The 24,727-nt window shown below is 35.9% G+C and overlaps 1 protein-coding gene across 1 annotated transcript in view; it reads right to left on the bottom strand.

Annotated features, from left to right (window-relative positions):
• Window positions 1-24,727, bottom strand: part of CDC40 (cell division cycle 40) — a gene marked incomplete at both ends in the record, with an annotated part of 47,434 nt that overhangs the window by 652 nt on the left and 22,055 nt on the right. The window contains 12 exons of the mRNA XM_079716516.1: window positions 530-674; window positions 3,083-3,159; window positions 7,829-7,962; window positions 8,206-8,321; window positions 9,931-10,032; window positions 12,346-12,391; window positions 13,815-13,889; window positions 14,719-14,858; window positions 16,409-16,505; window positions 17,606-17,745; window positions 20,042-20,125; window positions 22,992-23,121. Coding sequence (XP_079572642.1) covers window positions 530-674; window positions 3,083-3,159; window positions 7,829-7,962; window positions 8,206-8,321; window positions 9,931-10,032; window positions 12,346-12,391; window positions 13,815-13,889; window positions 14,719-14,858; window positions 16,409-16,505; window positions 17,606-17,745; window positions 20,042-20,125; window positions 22,992-23,121 — 1,286 coding nt within the window. The remainder of the gene's footprint in view (window positions 1-529; window positions 675-3,082; window positions 3,160-7,828; window positions 7,963-8,205; window positions 8,322-9,930; window positions 10,033-12,345; window positions 12,392-13,814; window positions 13,890-14,718; window positions 14,859-16,408; window positions 16,506-17,605; window positions 17,746-20,041; window positions 20,126-22,991; window positions 23,122-24,727) is intronic.

Raw genomic sequence — 24,727 nt, 5'->3', positions numbered from 1 at the left:
TCTAGGGATTTCTAAATTAGTGATACCCATATATTTTAGCTAACAATAGGGGAATGAATGCAGAGTTTCACTCTTAGGAAGGCTGTAGGCTTCACAAATCTAGTGTGACCAGAAGATGGATTTGAGGTTTCAGCACAGAAAAGCTGTAGTGAAACTGTTAACTTCAACCCTACAATACAGGATTAATTCTTCTGGTGCTCATTCAATCACAGTAATATAGAGATTACAGTCCTCCCAGCCTTGCTTAGAAACACAGAAAGAAAGTAAGACATAGCCTATAAAGACAGGGATTCACTATGTGGTTAAAGGGCACAGAACTAAACAATATAAAGAGACAGACTGAAGAACTTAAAAAAAAGCCAAATGTAGCTGTCTTAATTTGTTCTTGCCTTTTATCTGGCATTTTGACAATCTGAACAGTTCTCATACAATTACATATATAAAAGTGATTTGTACAGTGTTATTTGTATAGCAGTAGTTTATATCATTATATATGAATATGGAAATACATGAGAAGGTTTAAACTTACCTCATGTCTGGTGAAAAGTCTACCTGACAAGCATAGCCTGCTACCATATGGCCTTTAAAAATTTTTTTCTTATTTAATCTAAATCTGTTCTGTGCTCCAAAAATTAAGATTTGGTTGTCCATTGATTGGCACGCTAGCCATTTCCCTGTAAATTCAATAAATGAGACAATTTAGAGGAAGACTGAAAATTTTAAAAAGACTTTATTTAAATATGTTCAGTCATTAATATTATTTTGTTCCCAACTACTTCATAATAGTAGGAAAATTAATTTACCATACCACCTGTAAAGTGTTACAAATTTGTTGCTGGTGAGAGGTATTTATATATAAAGTAATGGATTTTGCTCATACAATCATATCATTTAGCACTTTTCCTATAAAAGCTTTTTTGTTTGTTTAAATTAGGATATACAAAAACTCTGAGTTTAGCGTTAATAAAACTAAATTTTATGAAATGAAATTAATTTGTAGTAAGTATAAACAATAGAACCATGGAGAGAAAGAGACTTATTTATGTTAATTATAGAAAGAGGAAAGATAAACTCCAGGTGAGAAAACCTAGGATTATTAAATAAAACTGTACAAAGAAAGATATGACTAAAAAAATTCTAGTAACTTGTTGTGGGCCACACTGCTTTTTAAAAAAATTTTTATTGAAGTATAGTTGATTTACAGTGTTGTGTTTAATTTCTGTTGTATAGCAAAGTGACTCAGTTATACAGATATATATTCTTTTTATATTCTTTTCTATTCTGGTTTATCACAGGATATTGAATATAGTTCCCAGTGCTATACAGTAGGACCTTGTTGTTTATCCATTTTGTATATAATAGTTTGCATCTGCTCATCCCAAACTCCCAGTTCCCCCTACCCCAACCTCCCCTCCCCCCTCCCCCGGCCACCACAAGTCTATTCTCTATATGTGTTAAGTCTGTTTCTGTTTCACAGATATGTTCATTTGTGTCGTATTTTAGATTCCACATATAAGTGATATCATATAGTATTTTTCTTTCTCTTTCTGACTTACTCCACTTAGTATGATAATCTCTAGGTCCATCCATTGTGCTGTAAATGGCATTATTTCATTCTTTTTTATGGCTGAGTAATATTCCATTGTATATATGTATCACATCTTCTTTATCCATTCATCTGTCAGTGGACATTTAGGTTGTTTCCATGTCTTGGCTATTGTAAACAGTGCTGCTATGAACTAAGGGTGCATGTATCTTTTAGAATTATAGTTTTCTCTGGTTATATGCCCAGGAGTGGGATTGCTGAATCATATGGCAACTCTATTTTTAGTTTTTTAAGGAACCTCCATACTGTTTTCCTTAGTATGGCTAAGGAAACTGGCTGCACCAATTTACATTCCCACCAGCAGTGTAAGAGGGTTCCCTTTTCTCCACACCCTCTCTAGCATTTATTATTTGTAGACTTTTTAAAGACAGCCATTCTGACTGGTGTGAGGTGGTACCTCATTGTAGTTTTGATTTGCATTTCTCTAATTAGCAATGATGAGCATCTTTTCACGTGCCTACTGGCCATCTGTATGTCTTCTTTGGATAAATGTCTATTTAGGTCTTCTGCCCATTTTTCAGTTTGGGCCACCTTGCTTTTATCTACCCAGGATTCATCAAAGCTACTAGAGTCTTAACTGCAGAGTCTTTACATCCTATATATTTGTAAACATGATTAACTAAGGGATGACCCTAACAATGCTCACAGTCTGACTGGGTAAATGGCCTGTTCAAGATGGGCACAGTATTTGTAATGGATGGTTTAAAAATACACTATATGAAATTCAGGTGCACAGTGACAAATGTGACTGTATACAATATAGTTATTATCAGAACAGCACCCAGTGAAGTTGCTCTTCTCATAAAAATCATAGGGCATTTGACAAATGATCACTGATTTGCCTGTGGCAGATGCCCCGACTAGAAGAGCAAACTCTTTCTTGTCCCCTCTTCTTTGCTCTATACTCACAGTAGCTCTTGAGTTCACAATGCTGCCCAAATATCGGATCCTCCACTTTAATATCTTCATGTAGAATTATATCAGTATATTTGTAGTACTTGTACTTAAAAGGCAATGAATTATTAAATAGAAAACGGTATTAGACTTATCTTTTTAATTTTTGCCTGAAAAAATCTTTTACAGTAAATTGCTAAGGTGTTCTCTATGAGGAACCAGAAAAAAATTTCCTATTCCCTGAAAGAAAAAGAGCTCACAGTAAATCATTAAATGAGCTGTTGAACATGATTCTGTTGGAAGGATAATTATATATATATAAAAAAAAATCCTGATTCTCAGATGGAAATCCTTAGACGCTCAGGCAATGTTAGTTGCAAATCATCATTTCTTTCATATTTACCTTTTTAAAAAAATAAGAGAATGGGTGAGGTGACTCACATATGAAAACCAGTGATTATTTCTAATATTGAAAAGATTTCCTTATATAAGTATGGCACTGTGACAGACTTGCCCTAGGAGGGAATGGCCAAGGCTCTTTTGAAAACAGAGCTCATTTTAAAACACTATCTACTAACTTACCATTTGGAGACAAAGTCACTGCAGGCATTGAGTGCATGCTGGGTTCTGCTATATACTTGAAATCCACAGGGATATCCCTAAAAATTAAAAATAGCATATCAGAATAGTAATTTTTTAAAGTACTTTTACAAGAATAATCTCTGAAACAAAAGAGATGCTCTTGAAATTATATATTTAATAAACCTTTCATGAAACTTCCTGGGGGAAGGAAAACCACAAAATGACATTCTATTGATTATTATAAAGCTTTTACTTTACAAATGACTTTCCATGATAATTACAAGTGTCAGTGATTTAGTTTTCTATCTCTATTTGATTTAAACTTTGGCCTTTATGTTAAAAAAAAATCTGTTACTATAAGTTCTTTAATAATGAACTCATCTAAAAATGTACCATGGTAGGCAGTAGCAAGATGTCTGAGGCAAGCCTACAAGGAAGTATTCTTATTTTACCTGCCAGTCAACCATAACTTGTTACTCTGCAAGCAGGTGAGAGTGCTAAAGAGCTTTCAGCAATGCAAGTAGATAGATGGTAGGCAAAGATGTACAGGGATCTGCAAGCAGGTCGAGCCCATCCAGATGGGTAAGGGATGGGTAAGGTAGATTAAGTGCTTGGTACCTGGACATCTTCTATTTTCAGCTTATTTGTAAAGTATCCCAAATGTGTACAGTGTAGGAGAAAAAGCATTAAAATTTTTTCTTGTGAGTGATACAAAAGATAAAACAAAAACAACAAAAATCCAAAACTAGTCACCTAAATCTAGACGCATCCAAAATTGTCTTTTCATTTTTAATATTCTCCATGATAAAAAAATTCTTTACTAATTCTGAAGGATTTTGGTCCTTCAGAGACCATGAGACATCAGTATTGTTTTTTATAGAGTAATGTGTGGGAAATGTAATCTGATGAATAATACAGACTATAAAGCACCAATTTCAATTTCAAACCATGGTTCAAGTTCAAAGACTTTGATTAATTAGAACAATAACAATAATAATAATTTGCCTTTTAAGTAAGCATCTTCTCTAACCATCTATCTATCAACCCAGAAGAAGAAGCAAATGATTGGAAAAAACTCTATCAGAGTCTTGGTTGGAGGAAAACATTTTCAGGTATAACCTGAAGAACAGTATCATTTATCAAATCTCCAACCCTTTAATACCTCTAAGGTACCAGTGAGAACTGACATTCAGAATGACCCAAATGTATTGAGAAGAGCCTCAACCTTAAAAAGGTTCAACTACTTTTCCCTTCTCATTATTAGTGGCTGATAATTTTATAACATGAATTAAAAAATAAGAGCATTTTCTAAATTAAGTTAATGATAGTTCAGGTTCATATCTATCAATGGTTTACTAAAATTTAAACAGATCCCTTACTTCAAGGACTCTTGGTGCAATGAGCTCTATAACATGAAAAGAATCTGAACACCTGTGAACTTCATAATTGCTAGTAAAAATGCTAGGCATAGTTCTATTTAATAAACATAATACTATATTCTAATTAGAAATTGTAAATCAGTATAATCTAGTAACTTATGTTACAAATAATCTTCAGTCTGGAAATGAGATCATCAAAAAAACAAACAAAAAAACCTTACCAAAACCTATGAAATTTTAAAGATAAAAGATAGACATTAGTGCCAACCACTGTAAAATTTTCTTTTAAAAACATTTTAAGAAAAATAAATGCTTTGGGGAGAAAACATGCCTATGATATCTCATGAATTTAGAATTTAGGCAATTAGGATACCACAGGATGCTCAATATCTAATTACAATCTCCTATTCTTCTTTAAAACTGTATAATAGTTTGTATAGTATTGTTTAAGAAAACCAAGGTTCCTTTGGGTAAACCTGGAGGGTGGGTGTTATGCTAAGTGAAATAAGTCAGACAAATACTGCATGGTATCACTTATTTGTGCAGTCTTTAAAAAAAAAAAAGTCAAACTCATAAAAATAGAGAGTGGAATAGTGGCTGCCAGGGGCTGGGTGTAGGGGTGGGCAGGGAATTAGGCAAAGCTAGTAAAAGGGTACAAACTTTTTTTTTTTTTTTTTTGCGGCACACGGGCCTCTCACTGTTGTGGCCTCTCCCGTTGCGGAGCACAGGCTCCGGACGCGCAGGCTCAGCGGCCATGGCTCACAGGCCCAGCCGCCCCACGGCACGTGGGATCTTCCCGGACCGCGGCACGAACCCGTGTCTCCTGCATCGGCAGGCGGACTCTCAACCACTGCGCCACCAGGGAAGCCCGGGTACAAACTTTTATCTGTAAGATTAATAAGGTCTGAGGTTCTAGTGTATACACCATGGTGGCTATAGTTGATAATACTGTATTGCATTATTGAAATTTGCTAGGAGAGTAGAACGTAAGTGTTCTCACCAAACAAAAAAGTAAATATGTGAGGTGATGGATATGTTAATTAAGGGTTAATGAATTATTTCACACTGTATATGTATATCAAATCATTATGTTGTACACTTTAAATACATTACAATTTTATTTATACCTCAGTTTTAATTATACCTCAATAAAACTGGGGAGAAAAAGAAAAAAAAATCTTTGGAGTGGCTTCCCTGGTGGCGCAATGGTTAAGAATCTGCCTGCCAATGCAGGGGACATGGTTTCGAGCCCTGGTCTGGGAAGATCCCACTTGCCACGCAAGTAGAGAAAGCCTGCGCACAGCAACGAAGACTCAATGCAGCCAAAAATAAATAAATAAAATAAGTAAATTTATTAATAAAAACAAAAAAATGTTTGGAATCAGTTTGATCTGAGTTTGAACTCTGGCTCTTTCATTTCTCGTGGAACCTTGGGCAAATTACTTAATCTATCTCAGTTGCCTTATCTATAAAACAGGAATAGGAAATACACCTATCTCGTAAGATTACTTGCCCATTAAATGAAATAGTTCATGTAAAATGCTTAGTGTGCCTGGGACATAGAAAGAGCTCAATAAATGTAACATCATTAATAATTACGACAATGATTTCCTTAGATATCCAGTGCATACTACACGCCAGGCACTGTGCTGGTGTTGAAGACAGATGGAGAGTTTGACTGACACAGTTCTTTCTCTCATGATTAAGAACTCGTCAGGATGCAACACTGTAAATCAACTATACTTCAAAAAAAATAAAAATAAAAAAAGAACTTGTCAGGGAAGAGAACAAATAAGCAAGAACTAAAAAGCTGTGAGAAGCAAAGGTTGTCTGTGGGATAATAGAGAAGATGCCTAATCTCATGTGAGGATTGGTCAGGAAGGCTCTAATAGCAAGTGAGAATTAAACTAAAATCTACAGGATGTCATCATTTATAATGGAACAGTATCATGAGTCTTAGGAGTATTTCTTAAGCTCTGAGAAGGAAAAAAAGAAACATGATCATTTAATCAAAATATTTTACTGACCAATGCTCTAATTTAGAAAACATACACAAGTGTTCTAAAAGCCCTGTAATTGGTGCATCATTCAAACATTTACCAATTTCTTTTATACTACTTCACATTTTCAAATGGAGCCGAAAATATCTGATAGAAACACCTGAAAGTTTAAGAATAATCAAACTGTTAAAGTACATAAAACAAAACAGCTATACGTATGCTAAACTATCTAGCTTGTTGTGCAAATGGTCTATATGGCTCATATAAAACTATATCCTTATCAGGTCCTCTGCATGTAACATCATTTCTGAAGTAGGAGAGATCTTAGTTATAAGATAGTCTCAAACCGTGGACACTAAGAATGATGTTAAGACTATGTATAAAGTACAGTCAACTCTCCATTAATTGGGGGTAATTTGGAGGGGTATACTGGTGATGGGAGAAACAGCAGTTAAATTACATTAAATCTTCAGTTACCCAAACTGTCCTGACAATGGTTAGGGACGTGCTCAGGTCCCCAAACAGACTCAGTTTCAGGAGGAAACTACTGCTTCAAGGTTTCTCACTTCCTACAGCTGAACAACTTCTGGGGGTAGGGAGATAGTTTCTAGTCCCCGCAAGGCTGTAACCACAGTTGAGTTGTGCCTTATAATTGACTATCAAAACAAGCTGGGTTCCAACCAGACATTAACTCTAACAAAAAGATTATTATGCATTGCTTTGAAAATCAACTATAAAACATGATCTATGATAGATACTTAGTGAAATTAGCTTTAGTATTTCTTGACTTTAGAAAAGTGTTTTTTTCTCTAGGAAAGCAAAATTAAGCAATATATTCTGATTATACTCTACAAGTAAAACATTATGGGCTATGAACAGCAGGACACAGGGGTGATGACATGGGGCAATTTTCAGTACTGAATAATCAAAAAATCAAGAGATTTAAAAAATATTTTCTTTGGGTTGGTTCTAAGGCTAGGATGTTATTATGCTCAATCCCTAGCATAAGCAACACAGTCTATACGTGTGTGACCCCTACTTTTCGTCAGTCATTTTGCAAAGATGAATAAGATACCTAATAAAGAATGTAAGATGGCACTATATAAGCTTTTTTACTAGTGCAAGAAAAAGGACTCAAAATACATATTCTTTAGATAGATTATCTAAAGACTATGAAAAGTAGCATGTTTAAATTTTTATTTTCATATTCTGGATACCTAAATAGTTAAACCAGTTTGACTGACAGGCCAGAGATCACAGTGGTGAAAATATTCAGATTTTTGAATATTATCAGGCTTTATCTTTCACTACAAAATTTTAAATTGTTTGCTTTATATTAATTAGATCTTCTACTGATAAAAACTCACCATTCCCAAACTCTTAGGCTCTTATCATCAGATGTGCTCACAAATCTCCTATTCTCATCAACAAAAACAATGGTGTTGACAGCTCCCAAATGCCGATCATATTCCTGTACAATTTCTCCACTTCGAATGTCCCACTGTATATCAAATAAGAGAAATGGCAAAGAGCAGATTTATGAAAACAAAGATCATAACTGTGGAAAATGGAGAAGGAAAAAAGATCTCCAAAATCGTGTTTTTATAGATCTACTGCTTCCAAGACTAGAGCATCAGCACTCCCTAGAAGTAGCAAACATTAAACAAGTTAATATTCCTTATTCTAGCCCCTCATACAGTGTAAAGCTCAGGAATCTTAATAAAAATATTGTGAGAAGACTTACTTGCACAATCTTTTTATCAGACATCCCAGCCACAAAGAGATTTTGCTTATCTTCATCAGGATTAAATTTGACACAATAGGGTACTTTTCGGTTTGTAAATCTTGATATACACTGTCCTAAAACCAAAGACCCAAATTAAAGTAGGTAAAATAAATTTGACCATTTAAAGATAACCCTGGGATTAAGATCTAGAGATCATTTGCTAATAAATTTTGAGGAATGGCAACCTGCTTGTTCTTTACTGTAAACTACATTGTTCCTTTTCATGGATTTTTAATGATTAAAAATAGTATATTCAAGGGGCTTCCCTGGTGGCGCAGTGGTTGAGAGTCCGCCTGCCGATGCAGGGGACACGGGTTCGTGCCCCGGTCTGGGAAGATCCTACATGCCACGGAGCGGCTGGGCCTGTGAGCCACGGCCGCTGAGCCTGCGCGTCCAGAGCCTGTGCTCCGCAACGGGAGAGGCCCGCGTACCGCAAAAAAAAAAAAAAAAAAAAAAAAATAGTATATTCAAAAGTAAATCTGTATCATCAATTGCAGAGCAGATAAAGTTCTCCAGGTACAATATGCAGCTAGAGGGGCTTCCCTGGTGGCGCAGTGGTTGAGAATCCGCCTGCCAATGCAGAGGACACGGGTTCGAGCCCTGGTCCAGGGGGATCCCACATGCCGCGGAGCAACTAAGCCCGTGCGCCACAACTGCTGAGCCTGCGCTCTGGAGCCTGCGAGCCACAACTACTGAAGCCCGTGTGCCACAACTACTGAAGCCCGCATGCCTAGAGCCTGTGCTCTGCAGCAGGAGAGGCCACCGCAATGAGAGGCCTGTGCCCCACAGCAAAGAGTAGCCCCCGCTCACTGCAGCTAGGGAAGGCCCGCGTACAGCGGCGAAGACCCAGTGCAGCCAAAAATTAAATAAATGAATAAATACATAAATTTATTTAAAAAATGCAGCTAGAGTTGAGGACCACTGCCAAAGAGGTTAAGAGTATGGGCTTTGGCATTACAGAGACCTTGGTTTGAACCCAATTCGACCATTACTAGCTGTGTGACCCTAGAAAAGTTACCTCTTAAGCTTCAGTTTCCTCATCTATAACAATAATAGTATTTAATCTCATAGTGATATTTTAAGGATTGACAAAGATACTGCAATATAAGTACTTAGTACAATGCCTGGTAAACAGTGTTCAATAACTATTACCTATTTTCTTTATCCTTAAAACTCAGTAGGATGAAAGACGGTTCTCTAATTATATAAAATTATACTAGCCACAATGTGCTGATGTAATCAATATGTCTGTGAATATATAAAACCAATCTGCCCATGGAAGTTTAGACCTACATTTTAACCAATTGGGGCAATTAAATTTAATTCTGCTTATCAGGTATTTATTGTGCTTCTATGTTGTACAATGCAGTGTGCTAGGTTATGTAGGGGAACAAAAAGATCAATTAAATAGTCTACAGAAATTTTTAAATTTCCTTGTCTATCAATATATTTGCTTTACAAATTGTAAATATTTGGTGGAAAAGAAATTTCACAGTAAAAGAGCTACTTATATAGCTGAGTTTTAACTCTACAAACATTTTGTGATATTAGCTGATAGTCAATGATACGAGAATCAGCAGTTAGGGAAGGTACCATTTTACCACAAAAGACCATTCACATTGTTTCATTTAAAAACACTATAATTTATAAGGTAAATAGATGTTAGTATAAGTGAGCTCTTACCTGTCTCAGTGTCCCACAGCTTAAGATACCTGTCATAAGCTGCACTGAGGAACTGTGTTCCTGCAGTATTAAAGCAGATGTCCCTAACAGCTTTACTGTGACCTAAAGGCAGAGACAATAGAAATGGAGGTGAGGTGAAGTATGTTCTTTTAAAATATAAGCACCATAAGAGAAACAGCACTAAACAGTATTTTTCAAGCCATGCTGTGAGTCAAAATCACTGGAACCCCACATGCTGATTTACTGACTCAGAATATGTTATGTGTGGGCTTGGGAATGTAGGTGGTTTTTTTCCCCTTTGAAAAGCTCCTCTGGTGATTCTGATGCATAAAATTTAGGTAAGAACCAAGAGAAAAATGTAACTTTGTTTTAAAAGGTCTCTCATGCACTCTCTTAATATGTAATACATACAGCTGATGACTAAACAGTCAAAAGAATTTAAGGAAACATAATAGTCCAATTATTGCCAATGAAAGAGAAATGGCTGGTGACGTTTTGAAGGTTTACTCTGAGATTACTTGCCAAGCTGGAAGTGAAAACAAAGTGACCTAAACCTAAAGTTCATAAAGTTGTGGCCTTTGTTCAATAATTGTCTGTTTCTGTGATCACATTCCCAAATTTCATAGAAATGGATTCAGAATCTCAGAGACTAAACCTTTTTGAAAACAAATATTAACTATTATTTAGTTTTAAAATGGCATTTGACAATAAATTAATGTTAAGGTGCTTTCCTTGGAAATCAATCTTGCCCGACCAGTGAACTCTTCTGAAAGTTACAGAGGCAAATAAAATATGATTAAATGAAAGCAGAAACTTTCCTACTTTTTACCATCCCACCATGACAAAGACTGCCAAGCACAATTGTGCAAAATGTGCATGGCACAAATTGTCAGCCGTACCCAGGGGTCCTGAACCACTACCACCGATGACCTCCAGTCATGGCAATTAGGCATTCTTTTGTACAGCAGGAGTCCCAGTCAGAGCTGCTATCATCTTTCTAAGTAGGAAATTTTCAGTTTTCCACTGAAAAACTGCCAGTGCAGGGGAGACAGATGGGGACCAAATCCCCTATGTCGCAGGAGACATTTTGTTCCCTGTACACTGCTGAGAGCCTTCCCACAAGTCTTCTGGGCTGCCCTGGCATCTCGGGCCATATTTATTTGTGCAGTGAGACCCTAAAATCGTGACAAAGCACTGCCAAATGGACCCCCACTTAAATCTAAAAACAGAGCCAATATAATTCACACAAATACCATTTCAATTTGGTACAGTTAAATTTCAAAACATAACTAGCCTTCACACAAAATCTGACAAAGACAATAACTAGTATCTACCAACAAGGCTAGTCTACCACAAAGCTGTCCTCTTTTTTGGCTTCCTTCAAGGAATTCTCTCAACCTTAACTTTTTTTTTTTTTTTTTTTGCGGTACGCGGGCTTCTCACTGCTGTGGCCTCTCCCATTGTGGAGCACAGGCTCCGGACGCGCAGGCTCAGTGGCCGTGGCTCACGGGCCCAGCCGCTCCGCAGCATGTGGGATCCTCCCAGACTGGGGCACGAACCCGTGTCCCCTGCATCGGCAGGCGGACTCTCAACCACTGCGCCACCAGGGAAGCCCCAACCTTAACTCTTTATCTGTTTTTGTTGCCAATTCCCAACCTCTCTGCAAAGCTCAGCATCTGGCTATCTAATTGCTTACTGGACATTTTATCTCAGTATCTCAAAGGCAGCTCAAATTCCATTAGTCTGAAATCTCATCATCTTCCTATGATGAGTAGCACCACCATTCTTCCAGCCACCTGAGAGTCACTCTAGATTCCTGCCTCACTCTTATCACTCACTTGCTAACTAAGTCCCATTGGTTTTAACTCTTGATTGTTTCTTTCCTCTCTCTCTGCTGCTTTAGTTCAGGCTCTCATTATCTCTAATCCAGACCAATGAAATAACCTTGTAAATCACTTTCTTGCCTCCAGGCCTGCCCCACCAAAGCATCCTCCATAGTGCCACTGTGATCTCTGTAAACTTCAAATCTGATCACGTTGCTTTCCTGCAAGAACAGTTCAGTGGTTGGCTTCCCAAGGCCCCCAGGATAGTCTAAAGGTCTTCCATACTCTGCCCTCCTCTACTGCTTTCTCCACTGTCATCTCTTACTATATCCCTCAGGCTAACAATTCTGAAGTAGAAGTGGTTCCCTCAAAGCAGTATGCTTTCTCATTCCACTCTTGCTTTAGCTTCTGCTGCTCTCTCCTCCTAGTTCTTTCTGTCTACATGGGGAGACTTACCCCTCCTTCAAGACTCAGCTCAAGTCTATGAAGGCTTTCCTTCATATCAGTGTAGTAAAATTACTGTTAATGTTGTTATTGTAGTTTAAAAAGTCTTTCCAAACAGATTTATAGCCAGAGAGAAAAGAAGTCTTACCAATAAATGTTCGCAGACAGCGCCTGTCTCCATAAACCTCCCATAGCTGGAGAAAAAACAACACACAGAAACATTAAATTTAATACAAGACTTTGATAAAATGACAACTATCAATCACTAACAATAGTCGTATGCCAGCTATGTATGTGCATATCTGTGTGTGTACAGGTTATTTAACCAAAGGCATTACATATCATTAAACATATTATTCAGTGCTGTTAGTGACTTGCACTATTTGGACTACACACATACGCATGTGCACACACATACACACACACTTTAAAGCTAAACTCTGAAATCAAGAGAACTTAGATGGAGCTTATAGAGGTGGTTTTCATGAATTTATATATTATATATTGTACTTTATATATTGTTACTACCCATGAATTATTTACAAAGAATAAAATTTTCATGAGTCAAATTTCCAAGACTCAAGAGCACTATAGGGTTGATATTTATTGACCAGTATAATGATCCAGACACAGAAGACATAAAAAAGGTAAAAACCATGCTTCCAGATTTAAGTTTTTAAAAGGCTTTCCCATATTCAAATTGACATGTATTGGCAAGTGAGTTTTTCTACCACACATTCTACAGCTGAACATCAACTAAAGTTGGACCTTCCCAAGACTATAAAAAGTGTAAGAAGAGGCTGGGAGCAATTCTGCTACTAGCATTTAGAAGAAAAAGGGTGAATTACATTATCTGCTCTCTAAACATGGGTTTTCTATCACATGTCCTCTCTACCTTTAAGGTACTAAGGAACAAATGAACTCAGTTACATATCTAAAACCTCAATAAAAATGCATTATTGGTGACTAAATACTTATGTGCCTAAAGCCATGTGATTGATTATGTCCTAATCAGCTATCTAAGCTTACAAAGAGCCTAGCCAAGGGCTTCCCTGGTGGCGCAGTGGTTAGGAATCCACCTGCCAATGCAGGGGACACGCGTTCATGCCCTGGTCTGGGAGGATCCCACATGCCACGGAGCAACTAAGCCTGTGCACCACAACTGCTGAGCCTGTGCTCTAGAGCCCGTGAGCCACAACTACTGAGCCTGTGTGCCACAACTACTGAAGCCTGTGCGCCTAGAGCCCGTGCTCCGCAACAAGAGAAACCACCACAATGAGAAGCCCGTGCACCGCAGCGAAGAGTAGCCCCCACTCACCTCAACTCGAGGAGGCCTGCATGTAGCAACAAAGACCCAACGCGGCCAAAAAATAAATAATAAATAAAAAAAATTTTAAATCTTAAAAAAAAAAAAGAGCCTAGCCAATTGGACCACAAAGCCATATGTGAATCAACGTGTTTGGAAGCAGTTCATAAAAACTGCTGCATTCACAGGGTTTAAGAGAAAATAATTAGCCTCTAATTGCCTAACAAACCCAGATTTATCTATAATTAACCGAATAGATTTAACCAAAGCACCAGCTTTGTAGCACTCCTACTCTGTTACTGAAAACTCACCTTAATTTTACAGTCCATGGAACAAGACAGCAACAAATGGCCAGAGAGAGGAAACAATCTGACTGCACTGACGCCCTGTAAAAAGGAATTAAAATTATCAATCAGAAGCATTTGAAACCTCAGCTAAAATTAAACAGAAGGGACAGACAGCGTATTTTTATGCCACCTAATTTACTATTTTTCTTCATTCTAAAAATCATACCCTAGAATAACCTTCGTTAGTATTCTAAGAGCAGCCCTTGGGATGCTAAGCTTTTCAAGATTTTTTTTTAACCTTCATTACCAACTTCCTCACCCAAGGGAATTCTTAGTCAATCATGTTACTAATGCCCTCACTCCTCTTCCTTCTTTTACTCAGTACCTTTGCTCTTTGCTAAGAGCTGGAAATTATCAGTTGGAACAGTGCAGATGACAAAGAATATTAACATCAAAATTTTCAAGTGTCTTGTCTCTGCGTTAGTTTAAGAATATCATAGTGTATAAACCAGGGAGCATCTAATCTTCTTTGAAGTGTGATAACTCTAATTGCTAAGGTAAAATTATTGAGGCTTTTGTGCTAGTACCAGCCCATTACTCACTGACTTGGTGCCCAAGAGGAAGAATATTATGGCAGGAACTTGGAGGCAAAGGCCTGGGCTACCATAAGGGGATAGGACACCGAATCATGAATGCTTATGTCACGGCCCAATCAGATGACCTTGAAGACTGAGTATTCACTTGTGATTCATATGTGTTGGTACGGCCAGAGTCTGACTCCGGTTTATCTTCAATTTGACCTCCCTGTTCTATCTTGACTTCTCTACATCTTTACTAGAAATATTGAATGTCCCACATCAATAGCTGAAAATTTATGCTGGTGTCACTGTTATACAGTACAACAAACAAAAACGACCAATTTGCTTACCTTTGTGTGTCCGGACCACACATGAATTTGTTTTTTGGGAAGATAACACTTCTCAGGTGGCACAGGTGACCGCAGATTAACACCAACATCCTGAGGTATGTGAAGATAGGACCTGCCTTGATAGTCATACATTTCTTTAACTGAAACAAGAAGGCAAAAGAAAGCAGTGAACAAATAAAAGCCATAGTCATGAAATCTACATTCTTAAAATGATAACAAACATTTTATTCATAGGGATATCGTTGTGTATCAAGGTTTTGGTAAAAATACTCTGATGATGTTAAGACCAAGAGTCAGCTAAAATTTAACTGCCTGAAATCATAGCTATTATTTACAATTAGTGGTAGTATTTTAGAATCCCTAAATATCGAGAGAATATCAGACCTTTAAATAAGCTCTTACTTCTTTATCCAGTTACACATTTTAGTGGCATATACAAAGACTCCACTGCAGTACAATCACAGTGAGAGAAGAAAAGATAATACTTGGGCCTTGTGAGTCATTGGCAAAGAATCAGAAGCAAAACAGGATAAGAAGGAAGTTAAAACAAAACAAAAATATATCAACTATCCTTTTCCCTGCTTTCCTCCTTTATGTCCTTCCAGGTTCTTTTTCCAATCTCTTTTCTACTTTCAACCCAGATTTTACAGTAAAGTCACATGTGAGAATTAAATGACATAGTATATATAAAGCACTTAGTAGCATGCTGCACAGAGTAAGTACTCAGTAAATGTTGGCTGTTATTGTTATTATGGCCACAAGCACCACAGTACTAAATAGACTCCTTGGAGATAAAACTGGAGCTTGAGAAGCTAAACGTGACCTCGTGAAACCTATATATTTGGTAAGTGATATAACATTAGAATAATCAATACTATCAGAACTGAATTATTCTTTTAGTCTGGTAGTCACTACATAATTTCCCCAATATAACTAGTTACTAATGAACCAGGTAGAGTTTAGAATATAATTTATTTTGGTGAATATGCATTTCCTTCTACAAATCAAAGTAAGTATGAGAATCTTAATCTCCAATCCACTTACATGAAAAACAAAGTTTATTCTTTTAAAGTGTAATTTAGTAACAGTTATGAATTGTGATCATACCTGGAGAATATTTGGCTTGGGTTAAAAACAAAAGGTTAAAATGACTGGGGGAGGGCCTCCCTGGTGGCGCAGTAGTTGAGAGTCCGCCTGCCGATGCAGGGGACACGGTTTCGTGCCCCGGTCCGGGAAGATCCCACATGCCGTGGAGCGGCTGGGCCCGTGAGCCATGGCCGCTGAGCCTACGCGTCCGGAGCCTGTGCTCCGCAACGGGAGAGGCCACAACAGTGAGAGGCCCGCGTACCGCAAAAAAAAAAAAAAAAAAAAGACTGGGGGACTAGTTATACATCAAAAAGAGTCAACTTTATCTTAGGAAAGAACAGACTGTGAACCATAATCTCCTTTATCTACCTTAAAAAATAATTCATTAGCACTTCGAAAAAATCATCTGTGGCTGTCTCTTTAATTAGAACATAGAAGAGGTTTGCTATAATTTCTTTGGGATGCAAATTGTCCAATGTAATTCTTAATAAAATGAATTCTAGCAGCTGACTAGTAAAGGCAATACATATATTATGTGAACAGAGAACAGAGTAAATATCTGAAAGTTTATCGTAAAAATGAGGAGGCATAAAAAATATATTACCATGTAAGATTGTCTTTTCCTCTCCAGGTTTCTCTTCTTCCTGTTTGCCTTTTTTCTGCCTCTTTGCTGTAATTTCATCCAATTCTTTTTGTTCTTCCTAAGGAAATTAAGGAGTGAACTTTTAAAATGGATGTTCTAGAACCCCATCCTGGCCAACATTGGTCATAAATTCTTTATAATGAGGCACACTTTTTTGGTGAGGCAATAGCCGCAAGTATGTCTCCCAGGATAACAATCTCAACTCTTTGGCAGATTACAAAATGGCACTACACACACAGTGGGTACTAGTTAATACTTCTAAACTCAATGTATACAAAACCCATCCTTCTGGAACACCTAGAAAGTAATTTGATGTATTATGCTAATTATGTAAGTGAAAAAATGAGGCAATTAGAAAATCTAGTACCAGAAAAGACAGTGAATTTTAGTAGATGATGTTCTTCTTCAGTAAGCAGCTTTTAATAGTCATAAGGATATAAGCAGTGACTACAGATTTGTGACACAACTTTTGTGGGAGAAACAGTAAAAGGAAGGTGGGGTAGTAGTAAATCCTTATAATAACTGAGAAGTCAAAATAAAATAAGAGCAGCATATATGTATTACTGAGATAACTGGATGTGAGATACAGCTAGAATGTAAGCTTCATGCGATTTTCTTAATCTTTTCCACTGCTATATCCCTACGACCTAGAACAGTGACTGGCTCATAGAGACAGCAGGATTAGGAGGTGGAGAGGGGCAAGTAGGGTTTTATAGTTTTACTTTATAAACTTCATAATATTATGAAAAAAAATAGACATACTACTTTGTTAAAATTTTTAAATAAATTAATAAATAAAACGCATCATGAATTCCAAAATCATAGAAAGGCTGATTCTGTAATTACTGTCTGAATATCTGGCATCAGAAAATCAGCTACCATAGCACCTTAATACTATTATCAAGGTGATTTTTATTAAAAATTGTTCAATATTGTATTTTAATTAAAAAGTATGGAGGATAATAAATCAGAAAAATATAAACAAAAATTATTCCAAAGAAAAACAAAGGAATTATTGTATTTTCTCAATCACCTAAGGCAGAGAAATTCTGATGAGTCATTTGGTTCTCTAAGGAAACCTCAAGTTTATTAATATAGGTATCCTTCATAGAGACATAGCAGACACCTGAATTGGCAATGAAAAACATCATAGCTTACTTCTGAAGGTTTGGCTACATCTTTTTCATCCACATATTTTGCCCACGGTCCCAAGAAACCATCAATATTAGATGCATCATTTTCTTTGAATTTTTTCCTCTTTTCTATTTTCTTCTGACCAGTTTCAAACACAGTTAAACCTATATTAGAAACAAAGAAGCAGAGATCATAAATATGGATATTTTCTAAAGAAACACCAATATATATATTTATATAGATTTATAAACACAAAATATTTAAAACACAAAATGAAACCTACATGAATTGAGATACACCAACTCATGCTATATAAAAAGACACTCAACCTTCTGGGCAAAGCAGCTTTCTACTGGTGCAATATGTTGCAAATTCTAATATATGTGAAGGAAGAAAAGACCCAGCTATGTAATCCTGCAGTGGTACACAATCTTTTTAATTAATCACAGACCTTTATCAGTAGATTTTACCACTTTTTGAAAGAAACATAGCAATTTAATAATGCTAAATAATGATAAAGTTACCTTTGAAAGCAAGAATAAACTAAAATTTCTCATTCAAAAGCTGAATTAGATAAAATTACATTAAGTAATTAATAACTTTTCCTTGCTTCACTTGCTTCGCTGTATTGTAATGCAACAATATAAATTAAAGAAGGTTTCACAAGAATCTGGTACTTCTTCCAGGTGATCTCAATCTAAACTTGACCTCTAATACCATAAATCTTAACAGTAAGAAGAAACGAGGAAAGAGGATGTTTCTGGTTGGTATTCTCATTTGATCAGTAGGAGGTGGCATGCTGTGTGTAGTCATTAAATTGGAAAGAGAAAGGTTTACGGGAGTCATAGTCACAATTTAACTGTTAACTGAGAATCTAGCTACATAAAGATGTAGCTTGTACAGGTCTAACAAAGAGAAAAGCTTAACCTATATTAATTCAAATCAGTTTCCTTTAAGCTGTGTTATAACAAAAGGTTGTTAAAATCCTATTTTAACAACAGTCTAGCTCATAAACCAAAGGTAGCTTGATCATATAGGCCAGCGGTCCCCAACCTTTTTGGCACCAGGGACTGGTTTGTAGGAGAAAATTTTTCCATGGACCGGGGGTGGGAGGGTGGGGATGGTTTTCGGTTGATTCAAGTGCATTACATTTATTGTGCACTTTATTTCTATTATTATTACACTGTAATATATAATGAAATAATTATTGCAACTCACCATAATGCAGAATCAGTGGGAGCCCTGAGCTTGTTTTCACTTGCCACTCACTGATAGGGTTTTGATATGAGTCTGCAAGCAGTTGATTTATTATGGTCTCTGTGCAGTCAGACCTCTCTGCTAATGATAATCTGTATTTGCAGCCATTTCCCAGTGCTGGCATCACCACCTCAGCTCCATCTCAGATCACCAGGCATTAGAGTCTCATAAGGAGCACACAACCTAGATCCCTCGCATGCATAGTTCACAGTAGGGTTCGTGCTCCTATGAGAATCTAATGCCACCGCTGATCTGACAGGAGGTGGAGCTCAGGCGGTAATGCAAGCGATGGGGAGTGACTAAATACAGATGAAGCTTTGCTCATTCGCCCACTGCTCACCTCCTGCTGTGCAACCCAGTTCCTAACAGGCCACGTACCAGTACCTGTCTGTGGCCTGGGTGTTGGGGACCCCTGATATAGGCTCTAGAGTTACTAAGTGCCTTCGTACAAACAGCGTACTCTTTTTCTATCGAACATTTTATGGATAAGATTCCAAGGGGCTGATGAGCTCTGTGGCAAGTTAGCATTTAGAGTTTGATGCTCTGTCTTAAAATAAGTACAAAATGAATACAAGTATAAACATATATTTTAAAACACATATTCAAACTCAGACTTCAAAGCAACCCTTGAAAGACAATCTCCACAGACATGCACGATGAGATTTTTTTCTGCTCTGTTAAAATGGAGCTTGACATTAGTGTTGAGAAATAAACTGCTAAAATCAGATATACATTAGTTTTCATTTCTTGAATGATTTCTACAGGACTGGAACTGTGCCAATAAATCACTCCCCACCCCCCAACCCCGCCACTACAGGTATGACTATCTTCCTTACAAGGTTGCACACCTAGTAAGTGGCAAAAGCAAGCTCCAAACTAATAGTTCTATACATTGCTCTAAACTATATCCCACTATTGTCTCAACTTAAAAAAAAAAAAAATCCAGAGATAAATTACATACTAGTTTTTCCCTACTGTCCAAAGTCAATCTACAAACAATAGGTATATATATTTGATATTAAATATTGATATTTCAAATAAATTACCTTGATTTTTTTCCTCTTCTTCTATAGAACCAATATATTTAGTAGACACTTGATGGTTATCTAATGAAGGGTCCAAGGTTCCCTACTGTCCAAAGTCAATCTACAAACAATAGGTATATATATTTGATATTAAATATTGATATTTCAAATAAATTACCTTGATTTTTTTCCGCTTCTTCTACAGAACCAATATATTTAGTAGACACTTGATGGTTATCTAATGAAGGGTCCAAGGCATAACCTGAAAGGAGAAAAGTACAAATTACTGACTCCATTTTTTTCCATTTACAATTCATTTTAATTCTATACACATTTACTCATTTTACATTTTCCTTCCCAGATGCTGAAAATGGTCTTTTTGTTTGTTTTCTTGTGACTTTATTTCTTCCTTATGTTCTGAAAGTATTACAGCTTCCTTTATCATCAGGATGTACACACCAATAATTCTATCACAAGCAAACCAAATTTTTGATTGTAAAGTTGCTTGTGCAAGATAATTTCAAAGGTCTTTCATTGTGTTGGATCTCTTTGAGCTTATCTCCAAAAGAGTTATCACTTTACTTTATCACATTCAACTGTCCACTGTTACTCTGAGGACTAATCCTTCTTTCATGAGCTATGTTTCTATTTAGAATCATTAACCTAAATCTCAGGCTGGACAATGAATGACTTCAGTAGAACAGATGAATCTAGCATATTGACATTACATTACTAAGAGCCCGTTAGGCCAAAATATCAAACTTTAGTCTTAAATTTTCTAAGAGCTTAAAAATATACGTATATCATACATTCAGGAGTTTAGAAATCTTTTTATTTTTGGTAACAGATAATGCATGGTTTAGTTTATCAAGTTATATAAACTTTTAAATAATTAAAAAAAGAAATAGGGTGAGAAGAATTACATAAAATTTAGCTATTATTTTGGAAATGCTATTCTCAGTAAAGATAGTCTTCCCTCCCAATTTAAAAACAGTATATTTCTACTTCATAAATCATTATTTATATTTCATTGGTAAGAGCAGTAAGGATATCTACTAGCATATTTATATACTCCTTCAGCTAGAGTGTGTAGCTACATATAAATGTAGTTTTCAGTGGTCTATGGGAACTTCAGGAAAGAAAGTCTATAGTAACTCAAATCAGTTTTTCTTCAACTGGGGGTTCTAGTATGATAAATATTTAGTAAAATCAGTTTTAGTAATAATCCAGTATATTCACAAAAGAGAGCTAGATCATTAAATCAGTCTATGGCCTACAACCCATGTGAACAATCATGAAATACTACATAAGAGTACTTGCGCTTTTTTTTTAACGGTACATTCTAGTGAATATAGTTAACAATTAAATTTTTATGTAATGCATATATACTTTAGATTTACATGGGATCCCTTATACACGCAATGGGTACAATGCATTTATAACCATTTTATTGGACTGGAAGTATCACTGAACTCTTTTAGGAGATTTCAGAGGTATAAAGTCTTTGCTATGACTTTTGGCACCTGTTAAGTCAATTATAACCTTGCCACGGTGAAATATAATTTAATATATGTCAATCATTTTACAACCAGTTTCCAAGAACATATTGTGGATAAATAACTAAGACTATCTGTACTAAACCTCTAAACTAATTCATGATGAATCAGTTTGCATCGCTCACTAAAAACTAGAAAAAAGTAATTTTCTAACATTAGAATAATTATGTAAATTGTAATATAAACCCATCAGTGGATATTACATAGTGCTTAAAAATAATAATCTTTGAGATTATAAAGTAACATTGAAAATGCTTATGATAGAACATTGAATTTAAAAGTTGCAAAATTTTCAGTTTAGAAGGATTATAGCTCTGTAATACAAATGTGTTTAATAAAAAAGACTTGGAGGAATAAAATATCTACTAAAAGTAGATATTTTAGTATAGTGGGATTATAGGTAACCTTTTTCTTCTCTTTCCTAAATGTTTAAAATTTGTTTGTTATTTTTTAGTGAAAACAATTGCAATTAAAAAGCAACACTGAATATGTAACATTTCACATGATTCTGCTTTCTCAACTTTTTTTTGGGTGCTATCTTATAATGGAAGTTAATGGTAGATAGGACAAAAAAATCTGTTTAGAACTTTAAAAAAATTCTATAAGAAATAAAAGGAGGAGGTATTAGAATTTTAACTGCAAAGAAAACTAAATGAAAATAAGAGAGACAATGTTGCTGATGTCTAAAAATGTGATTATTAAATCTCTTATTAAAAAAGTTCAAAGTTTTCTTTTTCAGTTACTCTTTGGGGAAGAGAACATCAGCATAAGCAATTAATTCATAAAGATCACAACTACAACAGGCATAAAAACATTCTCAGTTACTTTGCTCACCCACCCTACCAAAAAGCTCTTCAAAGCAGAAGGTGATCAGTGTGTCTGTCAACCTACAGATGTAGATTATGGGAAGAGAAAGAAGAGGCACTACCAAATATGGACAAAGCTGATATAAGTGACCAGACCTATGATCTGTGGAACCATCAGCAAGGACATTTTTATAAAGGCCATCTTCTTATAGAGGGGATTCCCAGCTTTGTATGCACATTAATTTTCTCAAATCCCACCACTGATAGGATGTAATTATTTTACGCAATGAATTTGTGGCCATTCCATTTCCTGATATCCCTCAGTAATCAACAGAAAACTTTTCAGAGATAAAATTTGAGAAAGAGACTAAAGTCAACTAGTGCATAAGAAGATAAAAATATACCTCTTAACACTATCCTGTTATTTACCAATTTCAACAGCAGTCTACATGCAACAGTCATTCAATAACAAGTGTTCATTAAAAAGTACAACAGAGAATGTTCTGTTTTTAAGACCACAGAATATTTCTAGTACTCAGAAATCAGAGCAGATTTAGAATGACAGCTAAAAATATTAGTGCACCTTCCTATTTGTATAAATATTTATAGATGTGTATAAGAAAACATACTACCCTTTTAAGGAATCCAGGTTAATAAATTTAAAAAGCCAGAAGATAAAATCGATTATTGCGTGCTTGCGCGTGCGCACACACACACACACCCCACTTCTAATAAGGTTTAACCTGAAACTCGCGTATCACCTTACCGTATGTGGCAAAAGTTCTTCTTTGCTGTTCAAACATAAAATCATTGATATGGGCTGGTTCAGCATATCCAGAAAGCATATTTCTAGGGGCAGCCATTTGCTGTGTTCTGAAGGGATTTTCTGGTCCAAACTACAATGTTATAAGAAACAAACAAACAAAAAAACCCAAATTCTCAGTGTATAAAGCTAGAATGAGTAGAATTATTGCACAATGTATTTTTAACTCTAAATCATCAGGGGCCCATTAACCTGTGTGGGAACATGCTTACCTCCCATAGTTTAGTACAACTGGACAATGTCTGGCTAGCACTGTTTGGCAGCCACCAGGACTGGAGAGGAACCAGCTCACCCAAGCCTATGTGTGGCTATTGAAATTTAAATTAATTAAAATATTCAGTTCCTCAGTCATACCAGCCATATTTCAAGAGCTCAACAGCCAGATACAATTACTGGCTACTACATTTTCATTATTGCAGGAAGTTCTATCTGACAGTGTTGCTCTAGATAATTGAGACACACTATAGTTTTGTCTAAATGATGATTTAGGGGATTTCTGGAATGGTACCATGATGTAATTTTAAAAACACATGTTTCTCTGCTACTAGATTATGAGTTCCTCAAAGGTGGAGACTTAGAACCATCAATACTTTCCATAGTGCCTGGCATATAGAAAGCACTAATGAAGGAAAGATTAATCAGTCTCACTGGGGGCAGAAGATAGGAAATAGACAATAAAAGTAAAGTGCTTGAAAAAGTCCCTAGGAAAAGACATTACAAATGTAAATAAAACTTCTCCACTCTGAAAAGTCACACTATGAAAATCTTAACACAAAATAGTGCCATTATTATCTATATGTTTACAATGTTTTGAGTTTCCAGAATGGCTTTCCAAATGTTATTTAATTTGATAGGTACAAAAATTCTGGAAAGTTAAAGAGGTATTCTCTTTCTCATGTTAGAGATGGAGAAAAAGGTCAAGATGACATACCTTGCCTGCCTAAAGTCACTAATGCTATTAGAAAAGGTATTGGGAAGATCCAACTCTTTTCTTTCCAGTTTTAAAAATAAAGAATAAAATGAACTTCCCACTTTGGAAACAGTGGAAGTAGACAGGATATTTTTATTTGAATTCTGGAAGGTCGACTGTCATAATAAATATTTTGACATTAGAACATCTTAGGTCTCTACCATTTGAAACCACCTTTTCCATGATACACTTCCAGAGCCATAAATGTAAATTATTGATCTTTCCTTAACCAGAATGTTGTCTTCTCTACATATCAACATTATGCTATGAACAAAAATCTGAATTTAAATGTTAATTTGCCTTATAATTTTTTCTGCTTTAGAAGAAAATAAATTACTATAATATTCCTTTCTATTGACAGCTTCCATTTCTAGGTTTAAAATGATTCAATCTTAAGATATCTAATTCATATATAAAGCTTTTATTACTATTTATTCTAAATTATAATAAAGGACAGGGCAAGACTTTATAGCCCATATTAGTTCTTCCTGAGCTGACGGGTGGAAATGTAGGGAAAAAAATCTACATTGCTGAAGGCTGGAAGTTACAGTTAACTTCATTCAGTCATGAAATTTATTATAAAAACAAAAACATCCATAAAATTAAAGATAATAAAATGACTTAAGTTGACTAGATGATCTAATTGCTATAGTCAGTTAACATCTGCAAAGCAGCATGTGATATTTCTGGGGGTAAAAAATTCCAAAAT

Source organism: Hyperoodon ampullatus (genome assembly GCF_949752795.1).
Source record: "Hyperoodon ampullatus genome assembly, chromosome: 12".
NCBI classification, from domain to species: Eukaryota; Metazoa; Chordata; class Mammalia; order Artiodactyla; family Ziphiidae; genus Hyperoodon; species Hyperoodon ampullatus.
The sequence above is the reverse complement of the archived record's forward strand: the minus strand, read 5'-3'. Positions and strand labels throughout refer to the sequence as shown.